Source organism: Halichoeres trimaculatus, unplaced genomic scaffold (assembly GCF_033239565.1).
Source record: "Halichoeres trimaculatus isolate MK-OKI-2021-1 unplaced genomic scaffold, fHalTri1.1 fHalTri1_scaffold_13, whole genome shotgun sequence".
In the NCBI taxonomy this organism is placed as follows: Eukaryota; Metazoa; Chordata; class Actinopteri; order Labriformes; family Labridae; genus Halichoeres; species Halichoeres trimaculatus.
Window position 1 is genome coordinate 18,500,656 of NW_027437191.1, and position 14,178 is coordinate 18,514,833.

Sequence of the window (14,178 nt, forward strand, 5' to 3'; positions counted from 1 at the left end):
ACAGGCAGGTGAAACTGAGTTGCAGTGGTTACAGGGATGCCCTGTTTCTGTCACTGTAACTTTCTCGTGACCCCCTCCAGTTTATCAGAACCTTTTTTTCCTGTACCAATCACATCCCTGGGTATAAGTAACAACTTTACGGTGCTTTGCTGAGATTGTCTAAAAAAGTTTCCACTCCGCCCCATGAGGCTGACTCCAACCGTCTGCTAACGCCAGGAGTTGTTTTTTGATAGTTTGTGAAGCTAGCCCGGTTTACTTCTGTCATCCTCTTCATATCTCTCACATCCATATGTTCACAGTCTCAGTGCCGGCTTCCTGCCCTTCAAAACTCTTCTTATTCTCACCTTCCTCTTAACATTTCGCTGTGAGCGCTCAGCACTCTTCTTCCTCGCTTTTTCCTGTCCTGCTCTGCTTGGTTCTTTCCTCATGTTACACTCTCTCCCTTTTTCTATTCCGCCTTTTCTCAGGTGCTCTTCTCTTTGGTTGTTACCTCTCTGCCTTTCATCACCCTGGCAGCTGCCGTCTCTTACTGCTAGCCTTTTTTCACTCTCCTCCCCCCCTTTTTTCCCCATTTTCTTTTCTCTGACTCATCCCAACTTTTCAATCTTCATCTTCATTTGTTCATCCCGCTTCAACATTGTTCAAATTTTTATATTTCACACTCACCTCTCCCTCACGTTCCCCAGGCGCACATCCCAACCCGAAACCCTCTCCACTCTCTTAGTTTTACACTCATTTCTGCCGCTGTTCCTTGTGTTTCTGGCTCCAACCCCTCTCCTCCAAACACCCATTTCTCCCTTCATATCACAGGGGAAAGGGTTATTGAAATGAAGTGCTGGGTAGAACAAAGTTTTCTCCTTTTCCCCTCCCTTCTAAGCTCTTGATACCTACATTTCTCCCCACACTGATGTAGCAACAAAGTGCTTGTGTGCTTCTATCAGCACCAAGGGGAGAAGGTGGTGATATATGAGTGTGTGTGAATAAAAAGTGTGTGTGTTGGGGAGGTGGGGATGTGAGAGTCAGGTTGAAAAGGGTCCACAGTGTCAATGTAGGACAAGAAAAAACAACAGTGAGAGATGCAGGGAGAGAAAAGCAAGAGGGAGAGCAAGTCAGCCTGTCCCAAGAGCCTCCGACAACCAGCATCTGACCCCCACCCACTGTCACTCACCACTCGCTCCCCTGCTGCTGCTCCCTCAGGACGCGAGCTGCAAGAAGGCTGGAAGCCACAGACTAAAAGCTGCTCTCAGCACAGCTTCATCCTGCTTCTGTTTAATGCATCCTGATGCTGAAAGCCAAAGACAGAGAGAGAAGTTGGACTTGAGAGACAGAGACAGTAGTAGGAGTTACTGTCTCTGTTCCAGGTACCAGAACAGCATTATTGCCATGGCGATGTGATTGCCTTCCACTGGATCCACTATTTATCTTTTATAATGTCAAGTGTCAGATCTGTCCTGTGTGAATAAGGCTTACAGTCATTGTGTAGGTATTTTTGTCTCTCTAAAAACAGCTTAAAAAAGAAACCTTAAAAATAATCAACCTCACAGACGTTTCATGATTTCAAAAACACAGCTTGCTGCTAAGTAACTGTAATTCTGTCATTTCTCCCTGTTTTTGTATCTCCTGTGGTGCATAATTTGAACAAACCTGCATCTGTTTGCTTTTTTTATTTTTAAATTGGACTCTCAAATCAATTGCCCATTACAATAGGGTGTAATTCAGTCAACTAAAATACAACAGTTCTAGACCAGAAGATAGACTTTTTTATAAAACTAAAAATGACTCAGAGAGAGCAGACCTCCACCAAGCGTATTGTGATTGTCACACAACACTGGAGTCTCACTTTAATGTTATACTCCCTTTCAGCAGACTGTCTGCTACCATTTGGTGTTAGTTGCAGGTTTGTACGATAATTTGTTACCTGACAGTAGCTGGGTTTCCATTACAGCTAGAATTGTGCAAAACCTAAATATGCAATAAAGAAACGGTAATGGAAACACCACATTTTCTAAAAACCTCTCAAATTTCGATAAAAGTTTTTACACTCTCATGAGGTGGTTTTTCAGAAATTTTGATACTGAACTTTGTCGCAAAAGTGCAATAGAAACATGTCACGTTGTCATAACAACACTCCTCCCTCACCTTCTCGTACGTGTCCACTGCCACACAGACTCCAGCGTTTATATTTTATCAGCTCTGCTCTTATTTATATGTTCAATGCAGGGTTAGGGTTGTTTGTGTTTTTGACCGACACTTGTGAAGGCATCTTCGCCTTTTTGAGTTGGTGTGATCACGGGAGAAAGTTTGACCAGAGAATAAAAACACAAATGTTAATGAATCAGCATCATCATCAGTGCAGCATCTGGACAGACGTTACATTTTACTTTACTCAAGTTGCGCGCAATTCTAGTCGTAATGGAAACACAGCAGGTGGCGCAACTGTTCTTTATCGAAACTTCAGAAATATTACTTTTATTTTGTGAAAAAGTGTAATGGAAACCCAGCTAGTGTTGAAAATTATTATGACCCAGTACACATTTTATATTCTGGAGCTTAGTATCTAGAATATTGGCAGGATGTGGATGGTACTTTTACATCTGTCAGAAATTATCTTGACCTTGTCTTGTATTGTTTTGCAAAGCAATCTGACCATTTATTGTGGAGGTATATACACAGACAGTGATCTAGATCACCTCTGAAATGTAATCACTCTTTCCTTATCCCATTTTGAACATTTCCTGAAAAATTTCATCAAGATCCATTCATGACTTTTTGAGTTATGTTGTTCACAGAAAAACAAAAAAAATCTACCAAAAACACAACCTCCTTGGGGGCAGTAAAATTGATTCTAGAGGTCTCTTCTTTTTGTAGCTTTACATGGTTTACAGCTGGAAAAATAAAGTTTTGTAGAAGGATGTAGGAAACCTTTATTTCAGCCTCTGTATGAAATGTCCCAATAGAGACCAAGCCTGAAAACCAGGGGTGAAGGCCCTTCTTTAAACCCTTAGGATTACTCTTTGTTTGTTTCTTCTGCTGCTTTAACCCCAAATTGCGTGCCCTCATCACGAGATAAACGTGGACACCCCTAGCCAGTAAAAAAATGTGTTAATCCAGTGATTTTGTGCTGATAACTGCTCCAGTGCAGCCCCGATTGATTAAAAATTTCAGCCCACTTGTTTTGATGGCAGGTTGTTTGTTGCATGGCAGCTATTTTGACTGGTATTTTATGAGTTGTTTTGTAGAGATTTAAATGTTAATGTCATCTCTCTACAAAAAGCCAAATAGCCCAGAGTTGCTGTTTTCCTCTTTAAGTGCAGCTGATAGGAACGCGGGGCACTAATGTAAGTTATTGTCACAATCTGCCAGAATCAGCACTTGCTGTGTCAAGCGTGGGTGTGTTTGATGTGTGCTTTTACGCCCACAGTGAGGATTACCCTGGCTGTCCTAAAACTGTATGAATAGAGAGAAATGAATTAAATTATTGAGGCTGTAGTGTGGGAGAGTGCTGAGGGAGGAGAAAGAGAGGAAGGGGATGGCTGAGAGCAACGCAATGTCTTGGTGATGAAGAGAGAAAAGGGCAAGACAAAAAGAGGAACAAAAAGCAGCCGACATGAAAGAATCCAGAAAGCAGGAGAGAGGGACCCTGACAAAGGATGGAGTCAGGACCTCTGTCTGATCACAGAGACGGAGAGTGAATGAAAGACTCCGGCACCCCTGCTACCCACTCAGACACTTTTCCTCACTCTATTCTTTAGCTTTTATTTGCCGCAAAAATAAAGGGGCTCTTTCTCCAGCAGGTCCTCTCGCTGCTGACTGATTGATCACAGGCAAGTGGTAGCTGTTGTAGAAGGTACAGCTTCTTTATTCGCTTTTTCTTAACCTCTGGTTGTGGCTTTTATTTACTTTTCTTGCTTTTCCACATTTTTACAAAAGAGTCGGTGAGTCCTCTTCTTTTGTACAGCGTAATTCTGCTTCCCTGCTTCCTTCACTGTAATGAATTCCAGTAGGCCCACAGTAGATCCACTTTAGCGTCTGCGGTGCTCTGTTTGCATGATTCAGAGGTCAACTGTGAATTTTACTCAGTAAAGTGTTGTGTCATTCCTCACCATGGTGACCAGGCTTGTTGGAAAAGAAGTTCATACTTCCCATAAGTATACGCAGAATTGAGGGCTTGTACACCCACTGCTGCACTGTTAGCTCAGTTATAACCTTTGCTCCAGCCCTGAGGCTTTAATACGTTTCAGTTATTCTGGTGACCTGCAGATCTGTCCAGACATGAGCGGCCTCTCTTTAGAATAGACATGTTTTTTGCAGCACTAAAATTGAGAAAACAACAACACAAAAGCAGTCTATGAAACACAACTAAGTTTTAACTTCAGGAGAGGTGGCAATTTAAGAGCTATGAAGTTTTTGACCAAAGTACCTTGAAAACAACTCTGTTATTTCCAGTGTGCAGTGGAAAGCTGGTCATCCTGGGCAGCTCCCAAATGCAACTTTATGAATTCTAAGTGTTCATTTTCATGGAGGTCAAAAACACAAACTTTTACCCTCTTTTATTCTGAAATTTGATTTTCTCCTTCAGGCCAGAAGTCCAAATGCAGCCGTGGTTTGCTGGCTTCATAATTTAATAGGTCAGGTTGAAATAAAATAGCGTTTCAGCATCCATCAGTTTGAGGGATGCCTCTGTGTCAGGAGAGGAACTATTTCTGCTCCTGCCTCGCTTTGTTCTGCTTTAAAAGCTCCTCTTCCTTTCTCTCCTTCTCAAACGTATATCCCCTGAAAGCACTGTCTCACTGTCCTTGCTTTCTGAGAGCGGTGACAAGGACACAAGAAGACAACAAGAGGATGTGTTGGTTATTTCTCTTTCTGTTCCACTTTCAAGCTCACTTCATGCCTTGAACTTCTCTCTTTGCTTCAGTTATCTTTCTTCCTTTTTTGTGCTCTCTTCTTTTTTCTTTGTTTCATTTTTACATCCACAACAGAAAGCTTTTTAAAAAGCTAAGAAAAGCTAACATGTGAGACATGTACTTTTCCTTTTGCAGACTTTACTATAACAAAATGGAAGTGCTGTTGGAACAAGTAAATGTTAGAAAACGTAAGCGCACATCAGTAGAAGACAGAGAGTCAAATGAGAGTAACCCTGCGTGAATAAATCATCTTGTTTGTATCTTATTTGGCTGCTTTTCTTGTTACCCTCTACATCAGAACAGTTTTTAGCAATTGTGGTTCCTGTGTATGTTGTACACAAATATTACCGCACATTCCACACATTCTTCCAGAAAAAAGGTTTGGATGAATGAAAATAAAAGGCTGCCTGATAAGGGTTTAAATCATCTGTTTCATCATGTTACAACAGTCTATTGAACTTTCAGCAATGATGATCAACAGGTTTGATTTGATTTGATTTGATTTAATTAAGTTGGTCTCAATCAGTTGAAAAACAATAATATGGATACATTAAATGCCATCAAATTCCATCTTACCTGCTGAGAAATAGAGCCAGACCAATATGGGATTTTTGGGACCGATACCGATACTTGGGAGCAGACCGATACCCATATGATTCAAGACAGAGACAGAAACTGTCAACATAAGAACTGTGGTTTAAACCAATGATGAATAAGAACAAGCTGTAAACACAATAATAAATAAAAAAAGTCAAACTTTAAACACAGTAAGTAGAAAAAAAAGTCAAACTGTAAACACACAATGAGCAACTAACAATGTGAAAACGCCGCATTATAGTCTTACATAAGATAATGGTGGACGTGTAAATCAATTGTAGCATTTATCTCTGTTTATCTAAAAAAAAAAATACTAACACAACGTTAAAACGCCGTTCTGTAGTCATACATTAGATAATTTAAGACTATAGGAGCAGGAGCAACAGAATCTCTGTGGGGCAAAAATTTTTATAATCAGCTACATTTTGGCCGATGTTGATTAATCGGTGACAGGCTACAATTGGCCTGATTAATTGGCCTGACCAATTAATTGTCGGGTCCTACTAAAAATTCAAGTTCTGATGTGCATTGACTATTTTATTGCTGAATTGTATCCTGAAACATTTTTAAAATGAAAAATAAAAAAGAATGTAAAAATATATATATATATATATATATATATATATATATATATATATATATATATATATATATAAGAATAAAGATCTATGTTGCTTTGTAAAATGTCACATCTTTCAGATTAAATACAAATGTTTCTCAAACATGTTCTCAGTGGCTCCTGATAACCTTTAAAATATGAGAACGAGTTTTCACATTTTTCATTACAAGTTGAAATTATGAGGTGTTCTGCTCAGCGGCTTTGAGGTATCAAACTCTTTATTTATTTTTTTTTTTAAACAAAAATAAGCCCTCAGATGTCTCAGAAAAGTTGAGCAGGTAGCAGTGTTTATGGTGATGCTAAAATTACCGTGGGGGTCAAACTGTGTTTCTTTTTCCAGGTGCTCATCCAGGTTGTCCTGCTGATTGCATCTCAAACCAATGTCGTATAAGTTTGCAGAGATTCAGGAGAACGACAACAATGTAACTGTAGCAGAGAGAGTAGTCTAGAAATTTCTTAGTACAAGGACAGAAAACAATGCAAAGGATTATGTAGAATAAGGTCACATTAAGAATATTGGTGTGAAGAAACAGATGGATTTTTAACATACAGATAAAAGGCATTAAAGGGTGTTAAAAAGCTTCTGGGAAGAAGAAGAGGAAGGAGACGATTTGCATTGTAATCAGCAGTTTTTAAGTAGTCGTACTTTAAAGTATACTTACATATCTGTAGCTGAGTCACCTTCACACATGCACACATATTGCTCAGTGGTGTGAAATAAGAAGTTATTCCAACCCAAACGAAGCAGACTTGATGGAACAAATGTAGTCATTGTAATTAAAAAATTTTAAGAGCGCCAAGTAAAGGCTATCCATAGCAGCAGCCTAAATTTAAGACAGATTCAAGAGTTCACTTCCACAAAGTTATCTTTTTTTTTTTGGTTCTTTCTTTGCTGTTTTTTTTTTTTGTGGCAAACTACAAAACTCTCTTGGTGGATTTAGCAGCTTAGCTCTCCAGCTGTCACACTCTTCTTTAAGTTAGACATGTAGCAAAGTCTTGCACTTGAATGATCTCGTTACCTCATGAGACAGTTTCGAGCCTCATTTGTGGCCTGCTCCCTAAACAAAGCAGTGCAAAGCATTGACGCTCTATTAAAAACAACTGCAACAAAAAGGGCGGTGTTGTAGGTGTAGGTTTTCTGTTTATGTGCAGGTTTCATGTTGACCATAAAATTAGTAGGGAGTGACGCTTGGGTTTGTGAGTGTTATGGTCCGTTTTGTGAGGCTGCCATTTGGAGCTTTTTGGAGACGATAGTCACCTGTTGTGCAAGGGCCCAGCTCCTTTGATCAATCAAGGTCCACTTACAGTACATCCAGACCTTTCACTGCACATTATGCAGCTCAAGGTTCTTTTTGTGCAGGTGGAGTGTCTAAAGCTGAAAGGTCGCCCTAAATGGTTGTCAAAGAGCTGCAGCTCTTTCAGTCATTGCAGTAGAAATGAAGAAAAGGGAGAATGCTGTTACGCCAATGGAAAAGCTCATACAGTCCAAAAACACTGATGTTTGGTTTGAGCATGAAGGCCACTGCCATAACGACTGACTGACAGCTTGAGGTGCAGGTTTCCAAAAGTCAGCAGAAGGATAATTAAAAGAACAAAGCAGGAAAACTGTGAGATAGACTAAAGTCGTTAGACCAAGCCTCATGACCCTGTCCATGTTTGTGTGACTGCAGGGTTCACGTGAGGAGGACGGATAAAGTGGGCACAGAGGCAGCCTTCCACCCCATAGAGGAGTACATGCTGCATGTGGAGGAGCAGTTCCAGCTTCTGGCCCGACGCGTCCACGTGGACAAGAAACGAGTTTATCTAGCGACTGATGATCCCTCACTGCTGCAGGAAGCCAAGACCAAGTCAGTGACCTTTGAAGCATTTTAAAGATTTACGCTCTCTTTCCTTGTAATCTGATCTCACTGAAGTCAACCTCTCCTCCAGGTATCCAGACTATGAGTTCATCAGTGATAACTCCATCTCATGGTCAGCTGGCCTTCACAACCGCTACACTGAGAACTCGCTGAGAGGAGTCATCCTGGACATCCACTTCCTGTCGCAGACTGACTTCCTGGTGTGCACCTTTTCCTCACAGGTCAGTTCCACACTCCTCAGTTTACATTTAGAGAATCATCATGGAGTAGAGTGAAACTACTATTGGTTTGATTCCTTTGTAACATCAACGCCTAGCTGTGATTTTTTTTGTCTTTAAGATTGAAGCCACTTTACAACTTAAACGCAAACAAGAGCTCAGGCAACCTAGGGCACGGGTGCCATAGCTGGATCGTGAGGCTATTTATGTTGGCACACAGAGAATAATTACAGTAGGGCATAGGTCAAAATAAATAAATAAAATAATAAAAGTGTTGTATTGTTTTCTATTTAACACTTCACAAGAAACTAAGCACACTAAAAATGTTCCTACGTAAAAATGTAACAAATAACATTAAATAATAGATGTAAATCATGACATTACAAGTGCAAATGTGTCTTGCAAGTGCGTCACCTTAAATCCCTTGGGAGGTCAGTCTGCTAGCCTGGAATCGGATCCGTTTAGCGGCGTTATCAAGGCAAACAAACCAAGTTCCAGTCATTCTTTCCAGCATAGTTGGACAAGGGAATATGGATTTATTACCAGAGATGGCTGGAGATTGAGTGATATGCACCCTTTGCTGTGATGGTGTGGTATGTTAGGACATTAGGTCCTGTTAGCAAAGTATGTAAAACAGAGCAACACATTCAAAACTTTCTGTACTGTTAAAAACCAGGCAAAAGGAGGAAGTTATGCCATTTCTCACTACATCGCTAAGCATGGAAAACTATTCAATGACTGTTGATGATTTTATGGAAGAAGTAAATATCGGCACTTTGGACATGAGTGTATTTTAAAGTGGCAGGAGTCATGGAAAAGGTTTCCTACCCCTGCACTAGACTTACCCTCTTTACTGTAATTTTTATTTTCCATCACGTCAGTGAGGGGGTAGATGCCAGAAAAAAGTGTTTCCAGCACAGTGCTGATTTCAGATAATCACACAAAATGAGACATTTCACTGGTATAAAAAACATAATCGTCACATTTACTGCACATGAACAGAGCTAGGGCTCCTCACAGGACGGGTGAGTGTTTCAAAACCAAACAGAAATGACTCAGTTGATGTGGAAATTGATCATCATGCACTGTAAAAAGTAAAATCTAAGCAAGTGTTTATGGCTTGATTTCAGTAAAAATTTGTCTAACTAAATTCACTGACAAGTCCAGAAAAGTGTCTTATTTTAAGATACTCAAAGAAAAAAAATGAGGCCTTGCAAAGAGTAGAAAAAAAACATAATCTTTTCAGGTTTTTTGAATTGAAACATGATTTTTATTTCAAGAAACTTGACAAGCAGATAATCTTTTACTCTTTACAAGCAACTCAGGCATCATTTTGAAGGCTTTAAAACCAATCAGTTCACCATTTTATTTTTTTCAGATTATCATAACTTCTCAACCATTTGGGCTAGTGAGAAAATTCAAGTAGCTCCTCAAAAAAAAAAAGACAAGATGAGCTTTCTAGGCATGATCGCTGACTTTTCTGATGCCAAAATAACAAAAGAAAGTCCAGATGGCCTATGTATGAAACCTAGGTGAAGAGGGTTAATATCTTGAAATAGATGTTTCTAATCTTGTCAAGTGAATCAGGCTTAATGTTATGTCTTGAGAGCTAGAAATAAGACATTAACAATTGCTTTCATTTAAAGCTGGACCACAAACATTACTTGATTGTCATACAAGAGTTCACATCATAACAGAGCGAACTCAGTCTCCTGAAAAAGGACGACACAAATCGTATTTTTTGATAATAATAGTAATAACAAGCAAGCAGTGATAACCCTTTAACATTGCACTGTTTCTCCAGGATAATAACTACAAATAAGCCTTGATCTGATAAACACAGAGCACCTAGATAACACCGTAAATGATGAACAGGGCTGTGGGAGACAAAAGCTGGTTTAACATTCTTAACCACAGTCATGTGATTTTCAACAACCTCACTGTCATGTGATGGCTCACATGTTACAAAGCAGAAAAACAATAGGATCATTTACAGCAGTGGCCACATCACAATGGCGTTCATCATCTATTATTCTGACCATCTTTAACCATGGAGTGGACGGGCTTTCTGCCAACACTAAAAATAATGCGTGAGCGACATAATTCCCATTCACACTCCGGGTTTATTAATCCACTTCAAGGAATGAAGTGGGATGACGGTCTTAGCACGTTTTATTCTTGTATAAGTGGGAGGGAAATGAAGTGCATTTGTTGTCCTGATAATAGAGGATTTCTTCTCTTTACAGCTGGGGTTTCAAGACAAAAACAAACAAGATTTATTTTAGCCAGATTAAATTATGTTTGTTTATTTCTATTTATTTGATTCATCTTTTTACTTTGCCTCTTTTTTATACTTACACCTTTTTTGTACAATAACAAAAAATCTTTTTATTTTCCCTCTCCTTCTCATCACTGAGCTTAAAATCCTGTGTAATTTAATTTGACCTCCTGAGTGGGCTGTTTCTGCTTTGTAAATGCTTGACGTAAAGAATTTAAGCACAAACCATGAAACTAACTCGTCTTGTGTCTCTCTCAGGTCTGCCGTGTAGCTTATGAGTTAATGCAGATGCTGCATCCAGACGCCTCCTCTTTCTTCTACTCCCTGGACGACATCTACTACTTCGGAGGTCAAAACGCCCACAACCAGATCGCCATCTACCCACACCAGCCGCGTAACAGCGAGGACATCCCCTTGGAGCCTGGTGACGTCATCGGCGTGGCCGGCAACCACTGGGACGGATACTCCAAAGGCATCAACCGCAAGTTGGGCCGCACCGGCCTCTACCCCTCCTACAAGGTCAGGGAGAAAATCGAGACAGTGAAGTACCCGACGTACCCGGAGGCGGACAAACTGCTCAACTCTCAGAGGAAGTAAACAGAAGACGTGGAAAAAAAAAAAATGAAAGAAAAGGAGAAACATGCAGACTCCGGTTCCAGGGAAGGAGGCTGCTTTTTGTACAGAAGAGAGAGGTGTACTTAACGCGCTTACAGCTGAAGAGAAAAGAAACAGCCTGTACCCAGGGGTGGTAGGAAAGAGAATGCACTGTGTGTTGACGTGAGAGCGCCTGTGTGTGTGTTGTTTGTGTGAGAGAATGTGCGCGTGTGTGTGTGTGTGTGTGTGTGCATTTGTGTAAATGCCTGTGCATATGTCGGATCATGGCAAACTTGCACCCTACCACTATTCCCCCGCCTGGCGCTCTGACGCCGGGTCTGTAGAGATGTAGACGTGAACATTGATTTTAAATAAAACAAGAAAACAATTAAAATCCACACAACTGACCGAGCTTGCTCTCTCCCCCGGGACACGGCGACTGGGACTACTGTAAGACTGGCACGCCCCAGAGTTAGCTTCAAAATCAATGACTGAGAAAAAAAATGACAAACTGGAAAAAAGTGTTTGATTTTTATTTAATTCTTTTAAGTGGTTTTTTGATTCTTATCTTGCCTTTTCTTTTTCTTCTCCAGTTTTTTTGTTTTGTTTTTGTTTACTGAATGTACTGTATCCTCTTCTTGCCATGCTCACTGCTCCCCCCCCACACACCCACACACACACACACTTCCTCCTCCTGCTGCTCCCCCTTCACTTACTGTGCTTCCTTCATCTTGTCTTTACATGTGCAATTAATTTTTAATACCATATTGTGCTTTTCATCAAGTGTTTTTTAAATGGTCTTAATTTGTGTGTATGGAGCTTGTGCATTGTATACTGTACAGTGTGTGTGTGCGTGTGTGAATGGGTGTGTGTGTGAGGGATAAAGTGTGCCTGTGTTCATTCTAAGGGGCCATGTCATGACCTGGTGCCTGGTTAACTGATGAGCAGTGTGTGTGTTTTCTTATTCCTCCTGCTTTCCCTCCTCACTGAGTCGTGTTTGCGTAGCCGGCGGGGGGAGAGACTGGCAGTGACAGAGGGGGACTGACTCCGCCCCCCTCGGCCTAGCACTTGGAACAATGGTGAACTCCAGTCACTCCGCTGGTGACCTCTAATGAACAATGGTAAGATTATGTGGAGTACGGTGAACTCATGGTGCACGCACACACGCAGACATAGGAGCCGTCCACCAAAAAAGAAGCACTCCACTGAGAAAATGTCCTATTTTGGCACCTCTGCTGTCCCTTCTGTCCATCTGTTTGTTTTGCTTTTTAAATTCTTTTAACATCGCTGTTTTAAAATAAACAAGGAAAATATGCCTATGTTTTAAATGATACTACTATGTCATGTCAAACTCCCCCATCATGAAGGCTTTTTCATAACTTATGTTCTCGGGCATTGTCTTTGATAACCACAGATCGAATAAACTTGAGAAACCAACACAGCATCTTTTCCCCCCTTCCTGGTCTGGTCTCTGTTTGCCATCTGCTCCTCCTTCACTGAACGGGTGACACCTGCTTGTTCAATCAGGCTGCGCATGCTTCAAACTCCATAACACACATTGCAAACTGAGAATCAAGGCTTTTTTTTTTCATATTTGAAGAGCTCGTCTCCAGAAGGGTATCCATCTATTTTAAGAGGAAAAGTCAACGCCTGAAGTTCATCTTTTGATATCTTCATAAAAAGGAGTACCCTGCATCTTAAATTGGTATCATTTTGGCATCCCAGGATTAGAGCATCCAGTAGTTTGTTTTATAAATCATTCAGTAAGAGTACGAATCCATTTTTTACGCCATTTCACATCAAAAACACTTGAATCCGTCTTTGATTTACATTTCAAACTCAAGCAGACGATCTGTACTTTAACAGAGACATCACCGCCCTTCATTTGAATATTCCTCATGACAGCTACATGACATTTCTGCCCTAAATACCAAACATTTCTCTCCATGGAGCCAAACGCAGGTACACCATTAAAACACCGGCAGACTTCCAGCTCCAGTTCCCCACTCCTTGCATGTCTAAATCATTTATGATCTCCTTCTTTGTGTCTTATTTATGGACTGTCTCGTTACTTCCTTACTGAGGGGGCTCTGGGAGTTTCATTACAGATCCCTCTTTAATTTCAGCGATGATCTGCATGCTTCATTGGGCACCCATAAGGAAAGCTGCAGCAATGGTTGTGGAGATGAGCTTTTCAGGAGGGTAATAGTTTTATTGCTTTTTTTTCCCCTCCTGCCTGACAACAATCCGCAACCAATTTAGCCCACGTTGACAAAGTGTTCACAAAGCACGCGCAGCGTACGGCAGCTCATTGAACATCTCTTTTCTCTGGGAAGGAGTCCCTCGTGGGCTTTATAAACGCACATGCTAACTGGAGGGCGCTTTAATTAAAATACTACTCGTTGCTGTCACAGTGGCCTGTAACGGTCCTTTAAGAGAGACGTTAGTTCACTTAATTATTCTGTTAATTGGACTCTGCTCATGATAGAGAGTGTTCAGGTTCCTCTCAGTGTTTGTGCTCTAATTGTTGCTAAAGTAATTAATGGTACAGGAAGGCCATTGTAGGACCGTGCCTTGACAGGTAAGTGTTTCATTTGGTACAACAGGTTTACTTTAGAGCCGTGGTTCACAGCTGATTGGAGGGGAGCCAAAAGTGGGTTTCTGAGCCATTTTCAGTGGGTTGTGGATATGTGCCAGAAAAAGAAGTCATGGCAAAAAGTCTGCTGTGTCTTAACGTGTTCTTCCCTGAACCTCTATCTGAAGCTACTGTTTGAAAAGGACACACTCAGAATAAATGGTGTACATTTCTGAATGACTGGCTCTGTGGTATAACAAGGAAGGCAACACATGTCAAATTTCATCACAACTTTTATCATCATCAAAACAAAAGCAAGAAAGTGTATAGAAAGTTCCATAAGAAAATAGATGATGACAGCTTGTCCATCATTGTCCAGTTCAGCCAGCCTCCACCTCCACAGGGTCCAGGACTGAGCTTCTTCAGTCATGCTCCATCTCTGTCTCCTGGATCCTGTCTGCTCACAGCAGGTGAAGCTCTTTCAACATGGCGTTGGTGTCTGATATTAGCTTCGTTAGCCATGTCTGTGAAGAG

At 40.8% G+C, this 14,178-nt stretch overlaps 1 protein-coding gene across 2 annotated transcripts in view; it reads left to right on the forward strand.

The window, feature by feature from the left end:
• Nucleotides 1-11,426, forward strand: part of fut8b (fucosyltransferase 8b (alpha (1,6) fucosyltransferase)) — a 115,989-nt gene extending 104,563 nt beyond the window's left edge. For both annotated transcript variants that reach the window (XM_074685802.1, XM_074685803.1), the window contains 3 exons: nucleotides 7,791-7,967; nucleotides 8,050-8,200; nucleotides 10,734-11,426. In XM_074685802.1, coding sequence (XP_074541903.1) covers nucleotides 7,791-7,967; nucleotides 8,050-8,200; nucleotides 10,734-11,072 — 667 coding nt within the window. In that variant the 3' untranslated portion in view covers nucleotides 11,073-11,426. The remainder of the gene's footprint in view (nucleotides 1-7,790; nucleotides 7,968-8,049; nucleotides 8,201-10,733) is intronic.
• Nucleotides 11,427-14,178: the final 2,752 nt, after the last annotated feature.